Source organism: Lagenorhynchus albirostris, chromosome 7 (genome assembly GCF_949774975.1).
Source record: "Lagenorhynchus albirostris chromosome 7, mLagAlb1.1, whole genome shotgun sequence".
NCBI lineage: Eukaryota > Metazoa > Chordata > Mammalia > Artiodactyla > Delphinidae > Lagenorhynchus > Lagenorhynchus albirostris.
The window spans coordinates 103,030,765-103,058,351 of NC_083101.1; the positions used below are offsets into that span (position 1 = coordinate 103,030,765).

General features: G+C 38.4%; 1 protein-coding gene across 2 annotated transcripts; it reads left to right on the top strand.

The window, feature by feature from the left end:
- Positions 1-27,587, top strand: BNIP3L (BCL2 interacting protein 3 like). Of its 2 annotated transcripts, none has more exons than XM_060155712.1 (6): positions 1-175; positions 7,442-7,625; positions 11,786-11,858; positions 16,896-16,999; positions 17,118-17,267; positions 24,829-27,587. In XM_060155712.1, exons 1-6 carry the CDS (start codon positions 76-78, stop codon positions 24,875-24,877), a joined length of 660 nt encoding a protein of 219 aa, XP_060011695.1. In that variant the 5' UTR covers positions 1-75; the 3' UTR covers positions 24,878-27,587. The 2 variants fall into 2 exon arrangements, with proteins under 2 accessions (XP_060011695.1, XP_060011696.1); XM_060155713.1 differs by having other exon boundaries at positions 17,118-17,217.

A 27,587-nucleotide genomic window follows, 5' to 3' on the forward strand; every position in this document is an offset into this window, starting at 1 on the left:
ACTCGGCTTGTTGTGTTGCTGCCCAAGAACCAGAGACGGTCCTGCTGCGGTCGCACCTCTTCCAGCCGCCCGACAATGTCGTCTCACTTAGTAGAGCAGCCGCCGCCCCCGCACAACAACAACAACAACTGTGAGGAAGGTGAACAGTCTCTTCCCCCACCAGCCGGCCTCAACAGTGAGTACTGGGCCGGCGGGCTCGGTAAAGGGGATGGGGGAGGAGGAGCTGCTCGGGCCGCTGCCGCCAGCTCCGCGCGGGGAGCGGGAGGAGAAGGCAGCCCATTGGTCAAGGCCTAGGATGTGCGGATGACTGACAGCTCCCGTCACCTGTCAGGAGGAGTTGCTCCTGTCTTCCTCCAGACCTGGCTCAGCTCCTTCCTGGGGTCTTGGGTGGGGGGCTGCTTGGGTTCGCCGTTGGGAAGGGTAGGTGGGTGGGAAGACGAGGGCGTCGAGCGGATCCCACCTGTGGTGGGCCCCTGAGCGGAGCCAATCGGGGCGTGGAGGGGCGGGCCTTGGGGCGCGGGGAGGGAGGGTGGGCGGAGCGGGCCGCCAAGTGGACGTGGGCAGGGATGGGGACGTGCGGCGGGGACGCCAGGGGATGGACGCGGGCGGCGGACTGAGAGGAGGGGGCGGGCGAGGGACGGGCGGGGGGTCAAGTGTGCGGCAGGCCTTGGGCCAAGCCCGGCTGACCCCACCTCACTGGGTCGGCCTTCCTCCAGGGCTCAAAATGTGAGACCTCTGGTTGCGTTCCTTTGTTAGCACGAGCTGGCCAGGAGAATTATTTGGTAATTTAGTGGTTACTTGTATCACGTGACGGGGGGTGGGTGTGAGGAGGCTATACTACTTTTTTTTAAAGATGTTTCAGAGTTGCTCAAGTAATTTTTTTTTTTTTTTTAACATTGGGGTTGTGTGTCCTGTAAACCTGCTTACGAACAGCTTCTTGAACCATCCAAGATTGCACAGATCACGGAGTCTGGGGCAATGAATTTTCAGAAACGGGATTAAAAATACATTGGTACACTGGGGCGGTTGAAAGTTAATGGCAGTATCGAATTACGACCAACTACAGTTGCTTTTGCTAACATTCTGGTGCTTAGACATCTTGTTCTAAGGTGATTCCCTGTTGTCTTTAAAGCTCGCTGGAAGCCTTGGAAAGGTTCTTGCCTTAACCTTCCTGTAATTTACCTTTTGAAAGAGATGGTTGGGACAGTTAGCGTATGGCCAGATGAAGTCGTTTAAAAATCAGTTGGATGCTTAAATGACATTTAAAGGCACTCTAAGATCTTTCATCAGAGGGAGGTGTTCCAGCGTGGCCTAACAATTATTTTAGGGAAGAGAGTTCCTGTCCTCACAAGATGTTTTCATTGCTTATTCTTTTTGCTCCATCTTTTGATTAGGTGATTCTTTAAATGTTGACTTTTAAAAACTTTTAAGTGTCTTATGTTCTAGAATGTAAGATTTAGATATTATTTCCCACAGTAAATTAAGATTAATTTCTGTGTGTTTTAATGTTCTTTGCTTCACATATTAATATGCATTTTAAAATTAATTACCTGTATTTAGAACCATGTGATTTTAGAACGGGAAGAAACTTTAGCGATAACTGTCTACTTTTATTTACTGGTAGAGAAACAGGTCTATTTAGAATGGATAAAAAACAAGGTTCTACTGTATAGCACAGGGAACTATATCCAATCTCCTGGGATAAACCATAATGGAAAAGATACAGAAAAAAAGAATGGGTATATGTGTATAACTGAGTCACTTTGCTCTACAGCAGGAATTAGCACAACATTGTAAATTAACTCTACTTCAATAGAAAAAACAAACAGGTCTAGAGTGAAGTGTGTTGTCCAAGTTCATGGCAGGCTAGGTCCTAGAGCTGAGGTTTTACTTTCACCCGACTAGTGTTGCTTTCAGGACACTTCTTTTCATTGGCCCACAATCCCCTGATTATGTGTGTTTCTTATTCTCTCAGTGTATGCCACCTAATGTATAGAGGTGACCTGCCTATCGATCTCTTTTTAATGTACTGTTTCTTAATTGTATTCCAGTTTTCTGTGATACTTACAAGTTGGCTGTTTGGTTAGTATGTGTACCCGACTTCACAGAAAGCAAAGGAATTTTTCTTTTCCTTTGACCATGTAACAGAAAAATGGGGTTGAGCTCTGTGTGATGGTTTTCCTCCGTGTCCTGACAGACCTCTGAGGTCTTTGATGTCCTTGGCCAATCAGGTACTGCTACGTTTGTATTAGCTCTTACAGAAGTGCAAGAATGCTCAGCCTGTGTGTGATATCAAAATGTTGCTTTGGGAAATCTGCTAGATAGAAAGTATTTTATTTGAGCTAGGGTGAGCTGCTTTTAAATGTTACTGAAAAGCTTTCAGATAAGTGCCATGTTTCATTACGCTCCTTTCGCCTTTTACTCTTTTTTAGCTCATTATACAACACTGGACTGAACAAAACAAGAAGTCTTATTGATTCCTTCAAGTGATTTTTGGGCACTGAGCAAAACAACTTATTCGGGCATCTAATACTATCCAAATTGCTGATAAGTTGAAGTTGTTTGTTGCATAAAGTTGCACAACTCTGAAAAACAGGAGATGAACTCATTGTACAGATTATCTCTGGCTTGGGATTTTATCTTTAGTTCAGGGGTCAAAGTTTTAATAGAAAATTATTGAAATATTTGGAATAATGAAACCGTTCTCTGATTTTTTTTTAAGTTTATCCTTTTATGGGGACTGTTTGCTTTCATTACAAATTAGTGGACAAATATCTGAACTACTTCCAAAGTTAAAAGGATATTTTCCAGTTGATAGTTTTATTCTAGAGAAAACTATCAAGTTACTTAAGAATATTGGACATTTATGTCATAAAATTCAGTAGGTAATATGAGGAAAATTATGGTAGTAATAAAATTATTGTTATTGTTTCACGTAGGAAGTGCAGCCTTTTTTTTTCTTTTTCTTTTTTTTAGTACAGCCTTTTTTATCTTTTTAAATATCTACAGCTATGATGTACTTGCTTCCTCAGTTATGGCAAGAAGGCTTTTAAGGCTATGACACGTGAAACTCCAATGCCTTATAATACTGGTTTTTTTTTTAGAAAAATGTTAGTGAATGTTCTCAGTCTGGATTCCAGCATCAGGTACTTGAAATAAAATACATGTTTTGAGGAAAGAAAATAAGACATGATGAAATGTGTTAGCCCCGGTTACGATGAGTTACACATGGAATTGAAAAGTTGGGGAAAGAATGAGAAACACTCTTTTTCCTTTTCTCTCTTCCCCCATTCCCTCACTGTCCTTGCAAGAGGATTAAACTGGTGATTATAAAATTATAAAGAGTAAATACAGCATACAGTCATGAATGCAAATCACAATTATTGGACCAACCTTCACGAAGAACTGTATTACAGAATGTAGAAGCATGCATCTCTGAATCCTCTTAGCAGTTCTCAGACTTAAACTAGAAAATAGCTCCTGTAGTGTGTATATGTACCACCTGGCTTAAGAGAACGATTGTTAGTTTGTAAGTAGTCTTCTAATATAATGGAGCCTCCAGTTTTTAATTTTAAAGCTTAATTATTAGGAAGGGAATTCACTCTGAGATTTTTTTCCTGCATTGTATTGCTTGGACAGCACAGTCCTCATGTCTTATTTCCTTTCCAAGTAAAAAGGGACTTTGTGAGGATTGGTAGTGTTAGAACGTCAAGAAATTCTGAGGCTATAAATCAGGAATGAACTAGGAGATGAGAAAAAGGATGTGCAGTTCAACTATTGAGAAAGATAAGTTTGATTTTTTCCACTTTACTCAAAAGATAAAGCTAGTATATACACATTTTTTGTTCAGATCTAAATTTTTTTTAATTCTTTATTGGAGTATAATTGCTTTAAGTATGTAAACATTTAATGGATATCTATGTCCTGACTTTCTCTGCAGAACTGATTATTTCCATAGATGATATTACTGGAACAGAATTAAGAGTTAAAGGAAATCTACCATTTTAAGGCTTTTAATGGGCATTGCCAGATTACCCAGCAGAATGTTCATGGAAGTCCTGGTTGTAATAACAGAATATTAGAAGCAATCATTTGGGTGATGATTAACCATTGCCATTTGGATAATGGTTAAAGCATGGTATATCTTTATGATGGGATGCAGTGCAGTTCCAAAGAATAAAGTAAGGCAATGTATATTGACATTGAAAGACATCAACGAGTTGTTAGGTAAGAAACACTATTTACAGAAAAATATATACAGTACAATTCCATTGTTTTTATTTGTAATAACAAAAGCAAAACACAAAAGTATTCTCTGGAAGTCTACATATGAAACTGTTAAAAGCAGTTTCCTTTAGGAGTAGGAATGAGAGGTTGGGAGGAGAGGTATCAATTTTTTTCCTTCACATACTGATGTTTACATTTTCAAGGAATGCATTAATTTTGTAGTAAGAAATGTTTTTAAAAGATACTGAGTATAATTATAATAGTAACTAACACATAGCACTTGTTATATACTCGGAACTTTTCGTTGTGTTTTATTCCTGTCATCCTCCCAACAGCCCTATGAGGTAGATGTGGTGTTTTGTGGGTTTTTTTCCACTATGTGCAGGCAACCATTCGGTGTGTGTTTTTTTTAAATTGAGGTGTGACATATAACATTAGTTTCAGGTGTACAAAATAATGATTTTATTTATTTTTTCATTCATTTTGAAATGACCACCACAGTAAGTCTAGTTAACATTCATCACCACACAGAGTTACGAAAAAATTTTTTTCTTACGATGAGAACTTCTAAGATCTACTCTCTTTTCTTTCAAATATACAATACAGTTATTAACTGTAGTCACCATGCTGTAAATTACATCCCCAGGACTTATTTCTCTCCTGACTGGAAGTTTGTACCTTTTGATCACTTTCAGGTAGACACAGTTATTATCCCTATTTTACAGATGAGAAAACTGGAACACAGAGAGGTTACTGGAACACAGAGAGGTTAAGTGACCTGTCTAGGCTGTGACAATCTGATATGATAGAAGGGGAGTCTGGGACAACTGGACGTGATAGAAGGTAGAAGGAGAGTCTGGCTTCAGTCTGTGGTCTGAGCCACTATGCTAATACATGCCCGATAGGTATTGTCTGCCTTGAGTAGAGGTGCCTTCAGTTATGTTAATTACAGGTCCTTTTCACTAAGCTTTTCTGGGTGAGTCTCCTCAAGTTCCTACATTGTGATTACTTACATATATTTAATGTAGAAGGTAGAATTTAGATATGGGTTTGGAAGTCCTTCAAAAAAGCAAGGTTTTGAAAACCTGATATTGTTACAGCCTTTTTTCTCTCTGATCAGCTGCTTCAAGTGAATGTTAATTGTATTTTAGAGAAGACTGGCTTCCACGGAGATCCATCTAGAACTCCTGGTTCCTTAGTTCTGCTTCTGCCAGAGCACCTGCAGCCTTTTATTTTTTTCACATTGGGCTTCTGTACAAGAACTGGTCCCATTGGTGTAGAATAAATTGGACAGTCCTAGAAAGAGTGGGAGTAGGAAAAAAACAGTTTGTTCATCATATACCTCTCTCTCTGTCGCTCTTTTCAGTTAAAATATTTTGTAGAGCTCTAAATTTAGGGATGCTCGTGGTATATTTCTTACGCATTCCAGAGGCACTCCACAAGTATTTAGTTAAATGACCTTCAGTGTTAGATCTATCTTATTAGCTTTGCTAGTTGAATTTCTTCATCCATTTTGAATACTGCCTAGCCTGTGTCCATTTTTGTGTGTGGACGGAATGAGACCGTGGAGATGTCATGGAGTTGTGTTGTTTGGCAGTACAGTCCCAAAGAATGGGGGGTGATGATGGGACTCTGACAGCCACTGGGACCACCTCGGAGGGGAAGGAGGGAAAGGGTAACTTCACTTCTATGGAGCAAATGCTGTTCTAAGTACATTACAAATATCAAGTCTTTTAACTAGTGTATTGATGAGTATCTCCTGTTTACTAGGCATTTTACCTGTGTTACTCTATTTAATCGTCACAGCAACCCTGGGGGGAAGGTACTATGTAATCATCTCTGTTTTACAAATGAGGAAACTGAAGCTCAGGAAGTCATAGTAAGTGGGAGAGTCAGATTTCCAACCAGGGCTACCTTTGAGCTTTTCCTTTGTAGACGGGTGATGTTGAGTTCACTTCTGGGTCTGGATTAGCGGTAATCTCATTTAGAGTGCATTTTAGGGTTTGGGCCTGTTATTCTGATTTATGGATGGAAGACTGTTCTGCCACAGAACTCTCTCTAACACTTCTGCTTGGAGTTTAGAGAAATGGCTCCACCAACCTGCTTGGTTATGTTTTCTAAAACAAAATTTGTTGTAAGGAATGGAAATTAGAAAAAACATACACCACTCTCTTTTTGTTGTGAAGTTGTTTTATTGGCTACTGTTGTCAATGCTTATTAGAATTAAAGGACCTTCACGTAGTCAGCAAACTCATGGAGCCAGTATTTTCAAGACCAGTCCAAATTATCAGGGCCCCATCCTTTCCTGTGGCTCCACCCTCTTTGACAGTCGTTCGCCTGAGGCAACGTCAGTGTTGCCCGTAGCAGATGCCTGGTTTTCTGCCCCAAACCAACGAGGCTTCATGAAAACCCTAGAAAGTGTGAACTTGTGGGAGAGAAGAGAGAAAAGGCCAGCTTGCAAGGTATGTTTAGTGCATAGAGAAGGGAGAAGTAGAAAGAGGGAGGCATAAAGGAAGGGAAGAAGCTAATGTGTGGGATAGGGATAAAGCTTTTTTTTAGGGTTTTTAAGCATTCTCACCTGATTTAGTTACGAGCCAGCTGCATTCATTTTATGCTCCAGGCTTGCACACAAATTGAAATGTTGATGATTGGATTTAAGTTCCCTCTCCAGGAACGTCTCAATTAAGGCACAGTTGTTAACATACTTAGATGACCTTTAGGACGTTTCTAAATACAGGTGGAGAGGACACAACTAAATAGCTGAGGTAGATGGAGAAGATACAACTAAATAGCTGAGGTAGACTGTGGAAAAAATATATATGTAATTAAAATATTAAACGTAAGTACCCTGTCTGGTAATAAAGTAGCTGTTTATTTTTTGAAAAGCAACCAAAAATTTTCAGTAAAGTATTTATTGTATGTAAATTAAGTTTTAACCAGAGAGAAAACTGGCTGAAAGACACATCTTCTAAGATACTCATTTTAGAGGTCCAGGTTCTTCTAAATCAGCTGATTGCACGAGCTCCTTCAGGAACAGAACTATATAGCTTTTCAGACTTTTATTGCTCCTTGTTTATTTTCTTCAGAATACTTTGGCATTTGCTTTGAGGCGAGCCAGAATTCTTATCTGAATTCACCATATTCACATGCTGTGTGCACACGAGAGACTCCTGTTCTGCTGTGGTTAACTGCAGTTATCTGACTTGTCCAACAGGTTCCTGGGTGGAGCTCCCCATGAATAGCAGCAATGGCAATGATAATGGCAATGGGAAAAATGGGGGTCTAGAACACGTACCCTCCTCATCCTCTATCCACAATGGAGACATGGAGAAGATTCTTTTGGATGCACAACATGAATCCGGACAGAGCAGTTCAAGAGGCAGTTCTCACTGCGACAGGTAAGTGAGATCCACGTTTTGGTGGAATTCTGGAAATGGAAGGGTTGCAAGGTTACTTCCCACTAGAAAAAATAAATTGCTTACATCTTCATGTGACAAAATTTACAACTCCCGATTTCTTGCAGCATGTGTGTTTAAATCAGATAGCCAATTGACAAGGACATGAGTGCCCACTTTCTCCTCAGATTAAATCAGTTTCCTTAGATTGTGTCGTTTTCAGATGTTTACTAGTTTAAAAGTCAGCGGTATAAATGTTTACTTACAGAATTAATCTTTCTCCCCTTTTCCTTTGTCCTTTCACAGCTCTCTTTCTGCCTCCAATACAGTTACCTCTGTAATCTCTGTCCTCCCTTCTAGATTGTGAGGCTTTAAAAGGCAGGGATCCTGTTTCATCTCCTCTGTACCCTTGACAGTCATGATGCTGGTATACAGTAGACATTCAGGAAATGTTTGAGTCGCAGGAGGTACAAGTTGATTCAGCTTGTTGTATAGCAGTATTTGCACGGTGGAAGCACCAACTAAGGTCTGTAAAGATAGTTAATTTTGAAGGCGGCCATTGCGTTTCCTTAGAGCTCAGAGGAAGTTTTGTTTCAGACCTCGTTTTTCTGTATTTGGCTTGGGGAGACATTCTTCAATTAAGGACTGCATGTGGTGAAAGAGTTAAGAATACAGACACGTATGAGGAGAGTGAAACTGCGTTGTTAGTTTATATTTCAGTACAAGCTTCTCTTTTTCCAGAGGGACTAGGTATTACATGACATAGTGGTATATTGAACATTCTTAGGCCAGTGACAGCCATAGTATTAGCATTCTGGGGTACTGGATGATCTTCTGGCTAATTAAGAGTTCACTGTTATTGGCCATGTAGAAAATGCAGACACACAGGAAATAGACTAAGGGGACATCTAAAAATGTAAACAGTGATTATCTCTAGGGGATGGAATGATGGCCATTTTTCTTCTTCCAAATTTTTATACTTGGTAAAAATTGTGTGTGTGGTACATATTATTTCTCATCAGAAAAAGCAGAAAAGGAGAATCAAGAGTTAATCATGTTCGAAGTGCCTGCGTGACTTACGCTCCACCGTTGTCCCCAGGGCCGCAGAGGACGGGTCTGGCGGCTCTCTGGCACACCCGCCTCCCGGTCACATCACTCACGAGTCCCTGTGCTTCGGAAGAGCCGCGATGGCTCTTGTCAGGAGCAGAAGCAGAGCAGATGGCTCTTCTCTGAGCAGCTTGCCGCCAATTCTGGGAGCTACGACGTTAGTCTGTTTTTTGAGAATCACGTTTATATTATGTTACATTTAGGTTATGAGACTCACGGGTGGGTTTTCTGAAGTTTTCTGCTGCTTATGGGCTTGTTGATAAGCCTTTTATTACATGTTCAAGTACTGGTGAGTCCCTTAACCTGCCGTTCACTTGGTGCTGTCATTGAGCAGAGATAAGATCACCTGCCCGGCCTTCTGGTCATCTTATGTCATTTCTGGTTGCAGTTATACTTGTGGTCGAACACGAATTCATCTTCCCGTGATCACGTTTCAGTTAGGTTTCTGAACATGTAAATCGAGATGTGGCGGGTGCCCTGGGACACTTTCCTGTTCTCCGCTTACACATCTTCAGGCTCTGGGTCACTGGTCACGTCTCAAGGGAGGCCTGGAACTCTAGCTCAGTAATGCTCTCCTGGGATACCTAACACTTGAACATTTAAGAATGTCTTCACAGTTCATGTCATCTGAATTGCCAGCATCTCTAGATTTGAGGTTGTTAAGCAGTGCTTCTTGTAGGCGGAAATGGTTTAGGATTGTTGGCTATTCGTCCCCAAGCTAATTTATGTATATTTTCATACATATTTAAAAATTATTCCATCAGTATACTTCTGTCACTGTGGTGGTTGTTAGAAGAGATGCCCCTATGTGTTTTGCTTTGTGCTCCAGCCTATTGTAGGAGTTTCCAACCTATTGTAGGAGTTTCCAACCTACACACTATATTCCCACAGGGAGCTTTTAAAAATACCAGTACACAGACCCCATCCCTAGAGAATCTTGTTCTGTTGTCGAGACATGAGAAAATTTTTTTTTTTTTTTTTTTTAAAGAAGATGTTGGGGTAGGAGGTTTTATTTATTTATTTATTTATTTATTTATTTTTGCTGTGTTGAGTCTTCGTTTCTGTGCGAGGGCTTTCTCTAGTTGTGGCAAGCGGGGGCCACTCTTCATTGTGGTGCGCGGGCCTCTCACTGTCGTGGCCTCTCTTGTTGCGGAGCACAGGCTCCAGACGCGCAGGCTCAGTAGTTGTGGCTCACGGGCCTAGTTGCTCCGCGGCATGTGGGATCCTCCCAGACCAGGGCTCGAACCCGTGTGCCCTGCATTAGCAGGCAGATTCTCAACCACTGCGCCACCAGGGAAGCCCAACGTGAGAAAACTGTAAAAGCTCCCCAGCTGATCCTAACACGAGCCAGGATAATAATGCATCCCAAATGGATCAGTCTACCAGTGAGATGTTGAGTATTTGTCTAAGTGAGCTTGGTGCCAGTGGTAAGAAGAGTGTAAAGCAGAGCTGTGCTTCTCTTGGCTTTTTGACTTGGTCATTCTGCTGCCTTGACCTGGTCATGGTTCTGTAAGGCTGGTCCTTATCTTGACCTCTGGCTGTGAATCCAACAGTGTTATGAGCATAATAACAGTATACTGAGGACAACCAGAGTCCCTCGTTCTACTTGGTTCCTGTGCTATAGCCTGAGATTTCTCGTTCAAGACAAAAATTTTCTAAATACAATAATATGGTGGTTTGGTATGGAACCAGTTTTTCACTTTTCCTTCCCCCACTTCAGAATCTCCTACATCAGTTATAATCGTCAAAGACTGGTGATCTTACTTACTTTCCAGTCAGTCTCACCAGCATCTCTATATATTACCATTGGACACATGCTCTTGACAGCGTTGATAGTTAATATCTATTCCTTTGAGCAAGTTAAGCCTGGAGCATCCTTCATGCCCACTTGAGTTTACATTTGGGGAGGTGGGGTGTGTAGTGAAAGATCTAGTGACTCGCTGTGGTTACACAAGGAATCATTGATAAAGCTAAGAATAGCACTTAGCACATTGTATTCATCTCTTGTATCAAGTACAGCTTGTGACCATGTATCTTTGTCCAAAAATGTATCTGTAAATTTTTATAGTTCTGGGAATATATCTTGTACTTGCGAAAGGTTATCACTTGCTATAAGTTTATATAATTCACTCTGAAATATCTCAAAGTCAGTATTTCAAAAGTAGGTAAAATAGTGGTTCTCAAACTGTTTGGGCTCAGTACTCCTTTACACTTGTAGTAACTATTGGGGACCCCAAAGATCTTTTGTTTATGTGGGTTATATATTTTGATATTTACTATATTAGAAATTAAAACGGAGAACATTAAAAAGATATGTATTCATTCATTCAACAAGAAGCCTATTACATGTTAACATAAGTAACTTTTTTAAACAAAATTTACCTGTTGTCCATAACCAAAAAAATTAGTAAGAATAGTGGCATTGTCTTACGTTTATGCAAATCTCTTTAATATCTGGCTTAATAGAAAACAGCTGGATTCTCACCTGCTTTTACATTCTTTCTATGTGTATATGCTATTACACATAATTTAGCCTTTGGAAATTTTCACTGTACGCACATGGCAAAATGAGAATGAAAAAGGCAAATAAATCCTGATAGTATTATGAAAACAATTTTAACCTCAAAGACCCTTTGAAAGAGTCGTTAAGAGCCGCTTTCACACTTTGAAGATAGCTGGTGAATTGTTTAACGATGAAAGAACTTTGAGAAAAAGAACCCCAAACTAGAGTTTCTGAATTTGAAGATCATTTTACATTTATAGGAAAAAGAGTAAAAATAAGAAAATGTGACAGTCTTGTGTCTTTAGGTAGTATTTCCGTTGCAGATTTATCATTGCAAAGGAATTTATCACCACTGAAAAATTCTAGAACATTTGGGAGTAAGGGTGCTCAATTTCATTTTTTCTTACATGGGGTTATGGTATACTTTCTGATTTGCTGCTTTTTCAAAGACATACCACTATAACTTTTAATTTTCTAATTTCCAGTAGAGGCTAATTTATTTGACAAAATGAGAATTAAAACTAATGGCTATAAATGTGTCTTTCTCTTCTAGCCCTTCCCCACAAGAAGATGGGCAGATCATGTTTGATGTGGAAATGCACACCAGCAGGGACCATAGCTCTCAGGTGTGTGTGTATGTTTGTTTATTTTTCTGATTTGCATTAGATAATTAGGAAAAATGCAAATCTCTAAGTCTGTTTTGCTGAAATATAGTAAAGAATATGAAGACTTTAAAAAATTGTTTGAACAATGGAATATTACTCAGCCATAAAAAAGAACGAAATAATGTCATTTGTAGCAACGTAGACGGACCTAGACATTGTCATACTGAGTGAAGTAAGTCAGAGAAAGACAAATATATGATATTGTTTATTTGTGGAATCTAAAAAAATGGTATAAATGAACTTATTTACAAAACAGAAATAGAGTCACAGATGTAGAAAACAAACTTATGGTTACCAGGGGGAAAGGGATAAATTGGGAGATTGGGATTGAGATGTACACACAACTGTATATAAAATAGATAACTAATAAGGACCTACTGTAGAGCACAGGGAACTCCTCTCAGTACTCTACAATGACCTATATGGGAAAAGAATCTAAAAAAGAGTGGATACATGTTTATGTATAACTGATTCATTTTGCTGTACACCTGAAACTAACACAACATTCACAACATTTTAAATCAACTATACTCCAATAAAAAATTTAGAAAAATACTTTGAAGCCATTTTAAGTTATTCAGTTTCTGATGTTGGAATTTTTGCTGCTGTGGTCGTCGTCATGCTCCTTTACAACTAAGAATTTGGGGTCCTAAAAGAATTGGGAAATTCTTGTCTATAATGTGTCATTCCAATATTCCAGGCTAGTTTCTTGAGTTTATAAATAGAAAACTGAGGCACATGTCTTATTTAAGGTCACAGAATAAATGAAACGGAAGGTTGTTGTAGAACCAGGTGTGAAAGCTTTTTTGCATCTGAAATCAAATCAAGCTAGAGACAAAATTCACCTAAATTATGCAGGATTCCTTAAGGTAAAGAAGTTAAATATAGTTTCACAAGGAGTTGACATGTTGGAAATATAGATGGATATAGTATTGAAAGCTTACAAAGGTTTTTATTGTAAAACTTGGGATAAATAAATAATTGTCGTTAATGATTTAGAATGTTCATAGCCAGCCCTTGACTTTATTGATGTGTCAGATCACCTGCAAGTGTCAGAGTGCAAATTTTTTTTATATATAAATTTATTTTATTTATTTATTTTTGGCTGTGTTGGGTCTTCGTTGCTGCGCCTGGGCTTTCCCTAGTTGTGGCGAGCGGGGGCTACTCTTCGTTGCGGTGCGCGGGCTTCTCATTGCAGTGGCTTCTCTTGTTGTGGAGCCCATACTGGCTCTAGGCATGCGGGCTTCAGTAGTTGTGGCATGTGGCCTCAGTAGTTGTGGCTTGCGGGCTCTAGAGTGCAGGTTCAGTAGTTGTGGCGCACGGGCTTAGTTGCTCCACGGCATGTGGGATCTTCCTGGACCAGGGCTCGAACCTGTGTCCTCTGCATTGGCAGGCAGATTCTTAACCACTGAGCCACCAGGGAAGCCCAAGAATGCAAATTCTTGAGAACAGGAGGCGTTGTTTTTTTCTCCCATGTTAAGGTACTTGAAGAATATATGTTGAGTGAATGTTTGAATGAATGCTAACAAAAACTTTGTTTTGCGGAGTTCTCACTGTGCAGTGTCCTGGCTCCCTTTGCACTGGAAATATTTTGCATGTTACCTTGGTTCCACCCAGTATTCTTTCTGTTTAGGAAGCTGCACACTTTCTCCCTACGTTGACTGTGCTTTATTTGTGCTGTTTTCTGAAACCTAGAACACTATGGGACGGAATACTAATTTATTTTATGATGAACTTTATACTGTAGAGAAACTTGTAGTAGCAAGGCTACTACAGTCAATTTAAACAGGTTACGTTTTTGAAAAGGCAATCTAACTCCTATAAGAAAAACATTATATCCTTTAGAGTAAGACTTTTAGTAAGAGAGAAATCAATAGGAATAATATACTTGAACTTCCAAAAAGCCTTTTACATTGCTTGTTTCTAATTGAAGAAATGCTAATTCAAAAATTAGTTACTTTAAAAAAAAATTAGTTACTTTAGGGTTTGGGAAGGTGGATTTCTTTTTCATGAATTAGAAGGAAGCTTAGGGTTAGGAAACAGTTAAAAACAGTTAATAAAGGACTTAATGGTACTTGCTCTTATTGAATTTTTTAGATTGTCTACATGAGGAATATATGACATTTTTAGCCTTTTTAAGAGGAGGAAGGAAAGAAGCTAATATTTACTAGATACATTCCGGGTGCAGAATTTTTTTTTTTAAATTTTTTCCCACTGTAATGTTCTCAGCCCAGTGAAAGAGGTGACATAATGCCCATGAATGAATTGGAAAAAATGAAGCTGTGTCTTAATTAAGTTACTTACCTAAGATCAAAAGCAAGTAAGTGATAGAGTCAGGACTGAAACCAGGGCTGTCTGGGCCTGTGGCCCCTGTTCTACTAAAATAAGTCGATGAATGGGATTGATTTCAGAAGAGCTCACAAGGTCGTGAGAATGAACTAAAACACGTCTGGTGAGTCGTGGTACAAGGAAGCCTAAGGTGTAATGCCTTTAGGAAAAAGTTGTTCAAACTGGACTTTTAGGATAATGGTCCTCAAGAGTCAGTTTTGTAGCAGAAAATAGACGGTAGATTGTCTCTCAGAGGCGTTTTTCAGTGTGTTTCTGGGACCAAATAGGCCAGCACAGGGTCGGGTGTCATTGGAAGATGATAAAAACTGAAAATGTCTTCCTTTTCCCTCCTGTAGAACTGTGGTTTATCTGTTCTGTGCTATGTAGTTTAATATCCACATTTAGAGACCTAAGAGAGCTTGAGGTGCGCCAGAGAAGGAAAATGTAAGTGATTAGAAGGTAAGGGACTGCCCATGATAATAGGCTGAAATGATCAGAATCTTCTGTCTGAATAGTTGTAGCTGTGGAGCGAGGGTTATTGATTTGGATAAAGGCATGAATATTACTTCATTAGACTAAGTGCATTTTTACCATATTCTGAAATTCCAAGAATCAGAAGGCAATTTAAAGCCTAAAGCTGGCAAATGTAAGATTAATAAAAGGAAGCACAGGGCAGTAGTGAATGAGGAGAGCTTACAATCCTTATTCTTAAGGTAAGCATTCTAAACTGATCTGGGAAGTTTTTGTGTTTTTTTTTTTTTTAATAATAGCCCAAAGATCATCATCTTTAAAAATTAGAATAAAATCTTATTATATTTTCATTCTTTTGGAAAGTATGAAATACTAGCTTGTTCACACATTTAAACCTGAATCTTTGAGCAGTTTTAGAAGCGACATTTAAGACCAATGTTGGAAACTGAACAGAAGTGACCTGCAGTGTGTTGAATGAGGTATTGTGTGGCACAGGCTGATCTATAAGTAAATTGTAACAATTTATCGGTTTTGATTTAGGGTATTTTCAGATTTACTCCAGAGAGCCAACTCATGATTCTGAGTAATCTCAATACTCAGTGGAACAAGCTGAATCCTAAAGGCTACATTATGTCATTCAGTGGTATTTGCCAAGTCCAGCAGAACTAAATAAGAATGATAGTACCAGAGTAGCAAAAATCCACAGGGATTTTACTTTCTGTTTGATAGCAAAAGGGACCATCTATATCTAGAGATTCTCTGAAGCTACCTTCCTGGAGCAGCTGTTTCATAGAGAATTTTCATAACTACCTACAAAAAAGAATGAAAGTTTGAATTCTATCCAAACAAAATAACAAATCAAAATAATGCTTAGCTTTGAGACCCTTTGGTTTGAGGTCATAGCATTATATTCCTTAAAACTGAATAAATAATGCTGTGTCATTTTTTAGGAATTTCTCGTCCCTGTGGGGTCTGGAAAGAGAAGCTATTGGAAATTTTGATTGATCTTAGCCTGAAACTTTAGGTTATTATCATTAGCAAGGAGAAGGACTTTTTTAATTTATTTGATGTGAAAGATGTCCAGTTCTTACTCTGTATTAAATAAATTACTCTTAAAACTTTTGGCTTAAGTAGTTTTTTTGTTTGTTTGTTTGTTTGCGGTACACGGGCCTCTCACTGTTGTGGCCTCTCCCGTTGCGGAGCACAGGCTCCGGACGCGCAGGCTCAGCGGCCATGGCTCACGGGCCCAGCTGCTCCGCGGCATGTGGGATCTTCCCGGACCGGGGCACAAATCCGTATCCCCTGCATCGGCAGGCAGACTCTCAACCACTGCGCCACCAGGGAAGCCCTGGCTTAAGTAGTTTTGAATAAACCTTGGAAAATGTTTGGATAGCAATTTGTCTAAAAATCTCCTTCTAGGGAGTAAAACCTAATGCCTAAGAATAGGGCCCATAGAGACCATTTGCCTGGGTTTGAATACTGGCCCTGCTACTTACCGCATATAGAAACTTGGGCAGTCACTTAATTTATGTCTCGGATTCCTCATCTGTAGAATGGAATAGTAATAGTTCCTTTTTTTACAGGATTGTTGTAAGGTAAAGGTTAATGCATGTAAAGTGCATAGACTGATGCTTGTCTCTTGATAAATGCTTAATAAATACTAGTTATTTTAAGTTATTATAAATTATTTACTTCCTCAGCCGAACTCCCAGTTATTCATTTTCTCATTACTTTATATTTGTTAGCATATACTTTTTGATGTTCCCCTTTGTTTTTAATTATGAAAAATTTTGAATGCATACAAAAGTAAAGAGGATATTACAATGGCCCTTCATACACGTATCACCCAGATTCAATGATTATCAATGTTTTCCACACTTTAGTTACACTGTATCCCCAAATATACTTTTTTCAGATTCATGTTCTTTTTTTTTAATTGAGGGATAATTCAAATCTCAGGTTTATATGCTGTGTTTAGACATAACAGTGAAACTCACTCAAGTTTTTTTTAAGATGTTAAATACTCTGATCTTAGATCATTTTGTCAGCCTTTTTGGAAAAATGACATCTTTCTTACATAAAAATTATTGATGCACAAGCTTATGATTTTTGTATATTTTCTGTCTAGATTTGTCTTCTGTAGTAGGAAGGATCAGTCTTCTTTTTCTCCTTTTTTAAAATGTGAATTCTCCTTTACAGTCAGAAGAAGAAGTTGCAGAAGGAGAGAAAGAAGTGGATGCTTTGAAGAAAAGTGTAGACTGGGTGTCCGACTGGTCCAGTAGACCTGAAAACATTCCACCTAAGTAAGTCAGTACATGGTTCTTTTCAGTGGACACAGTGCATGTAGTGTGGGCCTGCTAATTCCTGAGATATTTTCAGCAAATGCATTTCTGACACCTGCCTCTGCATTTCTTCCCCCAGGGAGTTCCACTTCAGACACCCTAAACGTTCCGTTTCCTTAAGCATGAGAAAAAGTGGAGCCATGAAGAAAGGGGGGATTTTCTCTGCAGAATTTCTTAAGGTGTTCATTCCATCTCTCTTCCTTTCCCATGTTTTGGCTTTGGGGCTAGGGTAAGTATTGGTCAGTGCCTGAAGTTTCTTCCATTCATTTTATTCACAGATTTTATTTCCAGCTGTAAGAAATATACGTGAAAGCAGTTTGTGTTGTTGTCCTTTTAATGTTTCAGCACAAGTGGGATGAACTCAAAAGAATTATTGAAGTCGATTCACTTTTGTTGTATAGGGTTCCCCTGCTCTCTGAAAGTAGAGCATGTCTATGAAACCTTCCGTAAGCTGAAATGGTGTAAAGCGAAGAAGCAATTACCTTAGGACACATCTTGCTAACTGATGCACAACATACATCGAGATAAAGCACAGATGCTCACAGATGCAGTTCAAAGCTATGGGAGCTGGATGCTGAGGTGCTGAGTGTGGTTCCTGGGAAGGAGGCGCTCTCACTGCTCGGAGTGCGCTTCCTCTGTAACAGCTCGCTGCAGAACCATCGCTGAACACTGTTCACTTTTTGCCTTTTTTTATAAAAGTGAAAATCCTCTTCGAATTCCTTTCAGTTATCGAAAACAGGTACTAACATAGGTCTAACCTACATAGCGAAGTAATGAAAAGCAAACTTTCGAAAAGCGGGGGATACCTATCCAATAAGCATTTTTAAGAGTAGAGTTTTTTCTTATTTGAAAATAAGTTGTTCATATGATTTACTACCCTAAAGGTTCATTTTAAAGTGAGCTCTTCTATATTTGATTTTTCTTTTTGGGTCTTGTTGTTGTTGTTTATAAATTTCTCAAGATAAGCTGGGTTTTAAAGTAAATTAATCATTAGTGTATAAAGTTGGCGTTGATGTGAGCATTTCTCTTTCCCAAATGGGAAAATATACCATTTTATCGAGTAGTCCTTGAGTGCAACTGGAAAGCTGGTTGGGGTTACTACTGTTTTCTCTTTTTATTGACAGCATTTTTCTTTCCTTCTAAAATTGACCCCACATTTACCTGCAATTCATTAATTTTTCAGGGATTTCTTTTTTTTTTTAAATAGATCTTTATTGGAGTATAATTGCTTCACAGTACTGTGTTAGTTTTGGTTGTACAACAAAGCGCATCAGCCATATGCATACATATGTCCCCATATCCCCTCCCTCTTGAGCCTCCCTCCCACCCTCCCTATCCTACGCCTCTAGGTCATCGCAAAGCACGGATCCCGTCTCCCTGTGCTGTGCTGCTACTTCCCACCAACCAACTATTTTACATTCGGTAGTGTATATATGTCGACGCTACTCTCACTTTGCCCGAGCTTCGCCCTCCCACCCATGTCCTCAAGTGCATTTTCTATGTCTGCCTCCTTATTCTGCCCTGCAACTAGGTTCATCAGTAACATTTTCTTTTTTTTTTACATTCCATATACATGCGTTAGCATACGGTATTTGTTTTTCTCTTTCTGATGTACTTCACTCTTCAGACTCTCATGTCCATCCACCTCATTACAAATAACTCAATTTCGTTTCTTTTTATGGCTGAGTAATATTCCATTGTATATATGTGCCACTTCTTCTTTATCCGTTCATCTGATGATGAACACTTAGGTTGTTTCCATCTCCTGGCTATTGTAAATAGAGCTGCAATGAACATTTTGGTACATGACTCTTTTTGAATTATGGTTTTCTCACAGTATATGTCCAGCAGTGAGATTGCTGGGTTATATGGTAGTTCTATTTTTAGTTTTTTAAGGAACCTCCATACTGTTTTCCATAGTGATTGTATCAATTTACATTCCCACCAACAGTGCAGGAGGGTTCCCTCTTCTCCACACCCTCTCCAGCATATATTGTTTGTAAATTTTTTGATGGTGGCTATTCTGACTGGCGTGAGGTGATACCTCATTGTAGTTTTGATTTGCATTTCTCTAATAATTAGTGATGTTGAGCATCTTTTCATGTGCCTCTTGGCTATCTGTTTGTCCTCCTTGGTGAAATGTCTGTTTAGGTCTTCCACCCATTTTTTAACTAGATTGTTTCTTTTTTTGATATTGAGCTCCATGAGCTGTTTGTATATTTTAGAGATTAATCCTTGTCTGTTGTTGCATTTGCAAATATTTTCTCCCATTGTCTTGTTGTCTTTTTGTCTTGTTTATGGTTTCCTTTGCTGTACGAAAGCTTTCAAGTTTAAGTAAGTCCCACTTGTTTATTTTTGTTTTTATTTGTTACTCTAGGAGGTGGGTCAAAAAAAATCTTGTTGTGATTTATGTCTAAGAGTGTTTTTCCTCTTAAGAGTTTTATAGTGTCTGGTCTTACATTTAGGTCTTTAATCCATTTGGAGTTTATTTTTGTGTATCATGTTAGGTAGGGTTCTAATTTCATTCTTTTGCATGTAGCTGTCCAGTTTTCCCAGCACTGAAGAGGCTGTCTTTTCTCCATTGTATGTTCTTGCTTCCTTTGTCGTAGATTAGGTGCCCATATGTGCATGGGTTTATCTCTGGGCATTCTATCCTGTACCATTGATCTATATTTCTGTTTTTGTGCCAGTACCGTACTGTCTTGATTACTGTAGCTTTGTGGTGTAGTTTGAAGTTGGGGAGCCTCATTCCTCCAACTCCATTTTTCTTTCTCAAGATTGCTTTGGCTGTTCAGGGTCTTTTGTGTTTCCATACGAATTGTAAGATTTTTTCGTTCTAATTCTGTGAAGAATGTCATTGGTAGTTTGATAGGGATTGCATTGAATCTGTAGATTGCTTTGGGTAGTATAGTCACTTTCACAATATTGATTCGTCCAATCCAAGAACATGGTATATTTCTCCATCTGTTTATGTCATCTTTGATTTCTTTCATCAGTGTTTTATAGTTTTCTGAGTAAAAGTCTTTCACCTCCTTAGGCAGGTTTATTCCTAGGTATTTTATTCTTCTTGCTGCAGTGGTAAATGGGAGTGTTTCCTTAATTTCTCTTTCTGATTTTTTGTTGTTGGTGTATAGGAAAGCCAGAGACTTCTGTGCATTAATTTTGTATTCTGCAACCTTACCAAATTCATTGATTAGCTCTAGTAGTTTTCTGGTGGCATCTTTAGGATCTTCTATGTATAGTATCATGTCATCAGCAAACAGTGGCAGCTTTACTTCTTCTTTTCCAATTTTGTATTCCTTTTATTTCTTTTTCTTCTTTGATTGCCGTGGCTAGGACTTCCAAAACTATGTTGAATAAGAGTGGCAAGAGGGATATCCTTCTCTTGTTCCTGATCTTAGTGGAAATGCTTTCAGTTTTTCACTATTGAGTATGATGCTTGCTGTGGGTTTGTCATATATGGCCTTTATTATGTTGAGGTAGGTTCCCTCTATGCCCATTTTCTGAAGAGCTTCTATCATAAATGGGTGTTGAATTTTGTCAAACGCTTTTTCTGCATCTATTGAGATGATCATATGGTTTTTATTCCTTAATTTGTTAATGTGATGTATCACGTTGATTGATTTGCATATACTGAAGAATCCTTGCATTTCTGGGGTAAATCCCACTTGATCATGGTGTATGATCCTTTTAATGTGCTGTTGGATTCTGTTTCCTAGTATTTTGTTCAGGATTTTTGCATCTATGTTCATCAGTGATATTGGTCTGTAATTTTCTTTTTTTGTGATATCTTTTTCTGGTTTTGGTATCAGGGTGATGGTCACTTCGTAGAATGAATTTGGGAGTGTTTCTCCCTCTGCAATTTTTTGGAAGAGTTTGAGAAGCATAGGTGTTAGCTCTTCTCTACATGTTTGATAGAATTCGCCTGTGAAGCCATCTGATCCTGGACTTCTGTTTCTTGGAAGATTTTTAATTATGGTTTCAATGTCATTACTTTTGATAGGTCTGTTATATTTTCTAATTCTTCCTGATTCAGTCTTGGAAAATTGTACCTTTCCAAGAATTTGTCCATTTCTTTATGGTTGTCCATTTTATTGGCATAGAGTTGTTTGTAGTAGCCTCTTATAATCCTTTGTATTTCTGCAGTGTCAGTTGTGATTTCTCCTTTTTCATTTCTAATTTTATTGATTTGCATCCTCTCCCTTTTTTTCTTGATGAGTCTGGCTAAGGGTTTATCAGTTTCATTCATCTTCTCAAAGAACCATCTTTTCGTTTTATTGATCTTTGCTATTGTTTTCCTCATTTCTGTTTATTTCTGCTCTGATCTTTATGATTTCTTTCCTTCTACAGACTTTGGGTTTTCTTTGTTCTTTCGCTAGTTGTTTTAAGTGTAGTGTTAGGTTGTTTATTTGAGATTTTTCTTGTTTCTTGAGATGAGATTGTATTGCTATAAACTTCCCTCTTAGAACTGCTTTTGCTGCTTCCCATAGGTTTTGGGTCATTGTGTTTTCATTGTCATTTGTTTCTATGTATTTTTAAATTTTCTCTTTGATTTCTTCAGTGGTGTCTTGGTTATTTACTAGCACACTGTTTAGCCTCCATGTATTTGTATTTTTTACAGTTTTTTTCCTGTAATTGATTTCCAGTCTCATAGCGTTGTGGTCAGAAAAGATGCTTGATATGATTTCAATTTTCTTAAATTTTCTGAGGCTTGATTAGTGACCCAAGGTGTGATCTATCCTGGAGAATGTTCCATGTGCACTTGAGAAGAAAGTGTATTCTGCCACTTTTGGGTGGAATGTTCTATAAATATCAATTAGATCTGTCTGGTCTGTTGTGTCATTTAAAGCTTGTGTTTCTGTATTTTCTGCTTGGATGATCTGTCCATTGGTGTAAGTGGGGTGTTAAAGTCCCCTACTATTATTGTGTTACTGTCAATTTCTCCTTTCATGGTTGTTAGCATTTGTCTTATGTATTGAGGTGCTCCTGTGTTGCGTGCATAAACATTTATAATTGTTATATCTTCTTGGATTGATCCTTTGATCTTTATGTAGTGTCCCTCCTTAACTCTTGTAACAGTCTTTATTTTAAAGTCTTATTTTATCTGATACGAGTGTTGCTACTCCAGCTTTCTTTTGATTTCCATTTGCATGGAATATCTTTTTCCATCCCTTCACTTTCAGTCTTTATGTGTTCTTAGGTCTGAAGTGGGTCTCCTATAGACAGCATATATATGGGTCTTGTTTTTGCATCCATTCAGCAAGCCTGTGTCTTTTGATTGGGCCATTTAATCCATTTACATTCAAGGTTATTATCGATATGTATGTTCCTCTTACCATTTTCTTAATTGCTTTGGGTTTCTTTTTGTGGGTCTTTTTCTTTTTTGTGTGTTTCTCGCTTAGAGAAGTTTCTTTAGCATTTGTTGTAAAGCTGGTTTGGTGGTGCTGAATCCTCTTAGCTTTTGCTTATCTGAAAAGCTTTTGACTTCTCCATCGAATCTGAATGAGATCCTTGCTGGGTAGAGTAATCTTGGTTGTAGATTTTTCTCTTTCATCACTTTAAGTATATCCTGCCACTACCTTCTGGCCTGCAGAGTTTCCGCTGAAAAATCAGCTGATAACATTATGGGGATTCCTTTGTATGTTATTTTTTGTTTTTCCCTTGCTGCTTTTAATATTTGTTCTTTGAATTTAATTTTTGTTAGTTTGATTAATATGTGTCTTGGTGTGTTTTTCCTAGGGTTTATCCTGTATGGGATTCTCTGTGCTTCCTTGACTTGGGTGACTATTTCCTTTCCCGTGTTAGGGAAGTTTTCAACTATAATCTCTTCAAATATTTTCGCAGACCCTCTCTTTTTCTGTTCTTCTGGGACCCCTGTAATTCAAACGTTGGTGAGTTTAGTGTTGTCCCAGAGGTCTCTGAGACTGTCTTCAATTCCTTTCATTCTTTTTTCTTTATTCTGCTCCTCAGCAGTTATTTCCACCATATTGTCTTCCAGCTCACTTATTCGTTCTTCTGCCTCAGTTATTCTGTTACTGATTCCTTCTAGTGTATTTTTCATTTCAGTTATCGTGTTGTTCATCTCTGTTTGTTTGCTCTTTAGTTCTTCTAGATCTTTGTTAAACATTTCTTGAATTTTCTCAATCCATGCCTCCATTCTATTTCTGAGATTCTGGATGATCTTAACTATCATTACTCTGAATTCTTTTTTCAGGTAGATTGCCTATTTCCTCTTCATTTATTTGGTCTTATAGGTTTTTACCTTGCTCCTTCATCTGTGACATATTTTTTTGCCATCTCATTTTTTTTTTTTTTTTAATGAGTGGGATTGTGTTCCTGTCTTACTGGTTGTTTGGCCTGAGGCTTCCAACACTGGAGTTTGTAGGCTGTTGGGTAGAGCTGGGTCTTGGTGCTGAGATGAGGAACTCCATGAGACCTCACTCCGATGACTATTCCCTGGGGTCTGAGGTTCTCTGTTAGTTCAGTGGTTTGGACTCGGATCTCCCACCACAAGAGCTTCGGCCTGACCCCAGGCTCGTGAACCAAGATCCCGCAAGCCGCCGGTTCACTTTGTGCTTCTCCTGTCTCCTTGGGCATCAGAGTCCCCCACCAGTGGCCGGCAGGCGCCCTAGTTGGGGGGAGACTCCAACTCCGCATCTTCCCACACCACCATCTTGACTCCTCCAGGGATATCTTTTAAATTCTTCTTTTTTTCTGGATTTGAACAATTGAGGAAATACACTTTTGAAATATTTTAGGAGTTAAACACTTGTGGTTAAATATTTTTAAGACATAGCTGCTCTTCTCTTTGAGCATGCCCAGTGGGTCCTCTTCTGTATATAAGGTGCAGAAGAAGTACAGCATCTCTTATCTTTCCTCTAAGGAGCTCAGCATATGGGAGAGATGTTCACGGTAATGAACTTGGAAACATATGTGACTTTCCCACACACACCTCCTGCCTTTCTGGGTGCCTGATCTGCTTTTGTGAGGGTGAGCACAGTGATGGCACGCAGCAGAACGGGGGGTATGTGAGAATGCTGTGTGGGGTAGGAGTTCACATTCCCCGGCAGCATTGACTGCACACTAGTTCATCTGCCCTCAACAGGTTGGCCGGCTTTTGTACCTTGGAGGAACTCTTCCTTTTATGAATCTTCAGACTGTTTCTCTTGCTGGTGTAAGTGTAACAGTTGTTATAGACGAATGTAGAAAACAAAAGGATTCTAAAAAGTAAAGTTGGTTTTATTACGTTGGGGTGTGAGGCTGGTTCCATCTTTTCCTTAACTTCCCTTCTGCTTCTGTTATATAAGGGTCAAACACTTGCTTGGCATGGGAAAGTAATATAAGGCCCTAATCCTTAAGAGTTAAACTGTTAATAAGAGCATTTTAAAGCACTAGCAACTTTGTAATTTGGTATATTACTGTATTTTGTGTCTGAAATATCAGTAGAATTTTTTTTCCACCACAGCGGACCGTCTCAAAGGAGGTTAGCTCTGCTTTACTCTTTGAAGGGATCTGTTCTCTCTGGCTTTGCTTTGTCTAATCACTGCCCCAGTGATGTCCAGTCCTGCCCAATGAGTAAACATAATCATATAAAACCAGTTTAGCTGGCTGATGACTAGCTTTAAGTAAGTCAGTGATGATTTCAGGGTGTTAGGGAACTGTACACACGGACCTTTAGAGCCTTGTACAATGGCTGAAAATTCTCATTTGTAAGTACAGTTCAGCCTGTGGGCAAGTTGGTATAGAGCTGTTGAAACAGATGAAACATGATATACTGTGTTTCCTTTCAGCATCTACATTGGAAAACGACTCAGCACGCCTTCTGCCAGCACCTACTAAGGGAAAAGAAGAGCCCCTGGGAAAGCGTGTGACTTGTGAAGTGGTGTATTGTCACAGTAGTTTATTTGAACTTGAGACCATTGTAAGCATGACCCAACCTACACCCTATTTTTACATATCCAAGTTCCAGTAACTCTCAAATCCAGTATTTTATTCAAACTCTGTTGAGGCATTTTACTAACCTCATTCCCTTTTTGGCCTGTAAAACACTTTAGAATTTCCTAACAGAGTTTACTGTTGTTTAGAAATTTGCAAGGGCTTCTTTTCTGCAAATGCCACCAGCAGATTATAATTTTGTCAACAATGCTGTTGTCTCCTTTTAGGTACCACCAGACTTAGACCTGCATCATTCATGGTATAAATTTTACTCTTGCAAGATAACTCCCATCTTTCTCTTAAAGCAAGACCAGGTTAGCAAATGATATAAAGCTTTGTTGTTGGTTTTTTTTTTTTTTTCAAGACAAAGGCAAGCTTCCCTAAGCTTGAATTTATAGTTATTAAAAAAGAAAAAAACAAACAAAATAGGACACAAGAAAAAAAAATATCCTGGGCAATAAAAACTTATTTTAAACCAGCTTTGGAGCCACTTTTTGTCTAAGCCTCTTAATGGCGCCTGTTAATTTGTAGGAGGCAAGCTATGTAAATGATAGGTATAAAATAGAAGAACTCGAATACATCAGCAGATTTTAATACTAGTATGTTATAATGCTGTCTTTTCTATGGTGTAGAATCTTTATTTCTGGTAAGGAATGTCTCAGGCCTAGAAATCTATGAAATTGCTTTGGGGACTTCTGTGTGTGTGTTTGGTATTTTTATGTTTATTAGCTGCATGTGAATTTTTCGTGGCTTTGATTTTTTTTTTCTTTTTTCCTAAGAGGCTTTGGAGTGAGTTCCAATTTGTGGTATAAATACAGGCTTCTTGTTTTAGGAAGCATCACTTACACTCTGAAGCCTTTAAACTCTGAAGATAACTGTTTCAGAGTTATTTCAAGCACTTGGGCAACTTTGAAAACCAGACTTGGGTTGTGGGAACAGTTGACAGAGTTCTGAAGAGATGCCATTGGTTTTCTTCTGCTCTCTCCCTTTCTCATGTTTACTGTACAACCTGCCCAAGGCGATTCCTGTGATTGTGCCGGCGCCAGCCATTTCCTTCTCCTGTAGCCATCTTTTCAGTTATGTTCAACTCCTGAAGTTCCAGAACACTCAACAACTTCCTCTAATGATATACCTTTTGGTTCCTTTCTCAAATGTGAAGCTTTAGGACCAAATTGTTAGAAAGCAACAGATTTACCCGTCATTTCAAGTAGGTTTATTGACTTTCTGAACACACAGCATGATTCTGAAGGATACTATTATATGTTTTATATATAAATAATTACTGTTTATGGTATAGGCATTGAATATTTAGAGAACCATTGTTAATTTGAAGGCTAGCAATCTATTCAGTAAATAAGGAGCATCAGGTTGACTTGAATAAAAGCACTCTGACCAGCAGGTTTGCTAGTTTGCAGAAACTACCTGAGTCTTTTCTCTCTCACATGAAGTTTTGTAAAGTTGATGTGTTATAGTGGAAAATAACATACAGATTAAACAAAAAAATTAATTTCTGACTCTCTTTTTTCAAGAATGTAGCTGGCTGTCTTTAAGAAAGATGAGATATCCAGATAGTCTTCTGAATTCTTTGACTTTGTTTTTCTCTCTAGATTTTGGTGTCTAAATAATTTTGGACATTTTTTTATTATTCCTTGTTTCTATCTTATTCACACATCTGATAACGTTTGATTTGCCTTCTGTAACCTATTTATTTCAAGTCTTCATATTCCTTTGGGAAGAAAGTAAATCTGCTGGCCCGCTGACTTTGAAAAGTCTGAATAAAATTGGAAAGGCCGGTAAAGTTAGGAGAACTAAAGAGCTAAACCGTTCTAATATACAATTTGTATTACAGTTGGTATCATGGGAGGAAAAAGTAAAATTATACTTAAAGAAAAGCAGCTTTTTACAGGCAACACATTACTCTCTTTTGAAATTCAGTAGTGATCTTGTCAGGTGTGTGGCTGAATTTGGGTATATTTGTGGGTTTTTTCCAACATTGAAAATAAATTTAGTCCTGCCCTTTTTCTTAAAATAGCTCTGAAATTTTGGACTATTACTTAAAACATGAATACATGATCACAGTAGAACTTAATCGTAAGATGAAATCATGCAGTATTTATTGATAACCCTAACATCTGGGATAAATGTTTATGCTCCTACCCAGATTTGTGTTGAATGGAAACAGATTGTGTGATTGGAAAGGAGAATTCGACAACTAACAGTTGACATTTTTAAGATTAATGTTTAGAAAGCTTTACACCTGTTTACAATTTGAGGACGAAAAGGCAGTCTTCATTTTTCTTATGTTTGATGAAAACTGGCTTAAGATATTTGTAAATATAATCAAGAGCAAAACTGCACAAACTTGCACATGGAAAAGTGTGGCAAGTTACTTTGATTGCAGTAAAAACATCTACTGTTCTAAAACATGAAAACTGAAGACTTAGATGATGAATTTTCAAGTGAACCAGTTGTTGAAATTATCGGAATTAACTGAGCCAAAGTGATTATGCATTCTTCATCTATTTAGTTAGCACTTTGTATCATTATATACAGTTTACAATCCATGTATAACTTGTAGCTACAAACATTTTGTGCCATTAAAGCTCTCACAGAA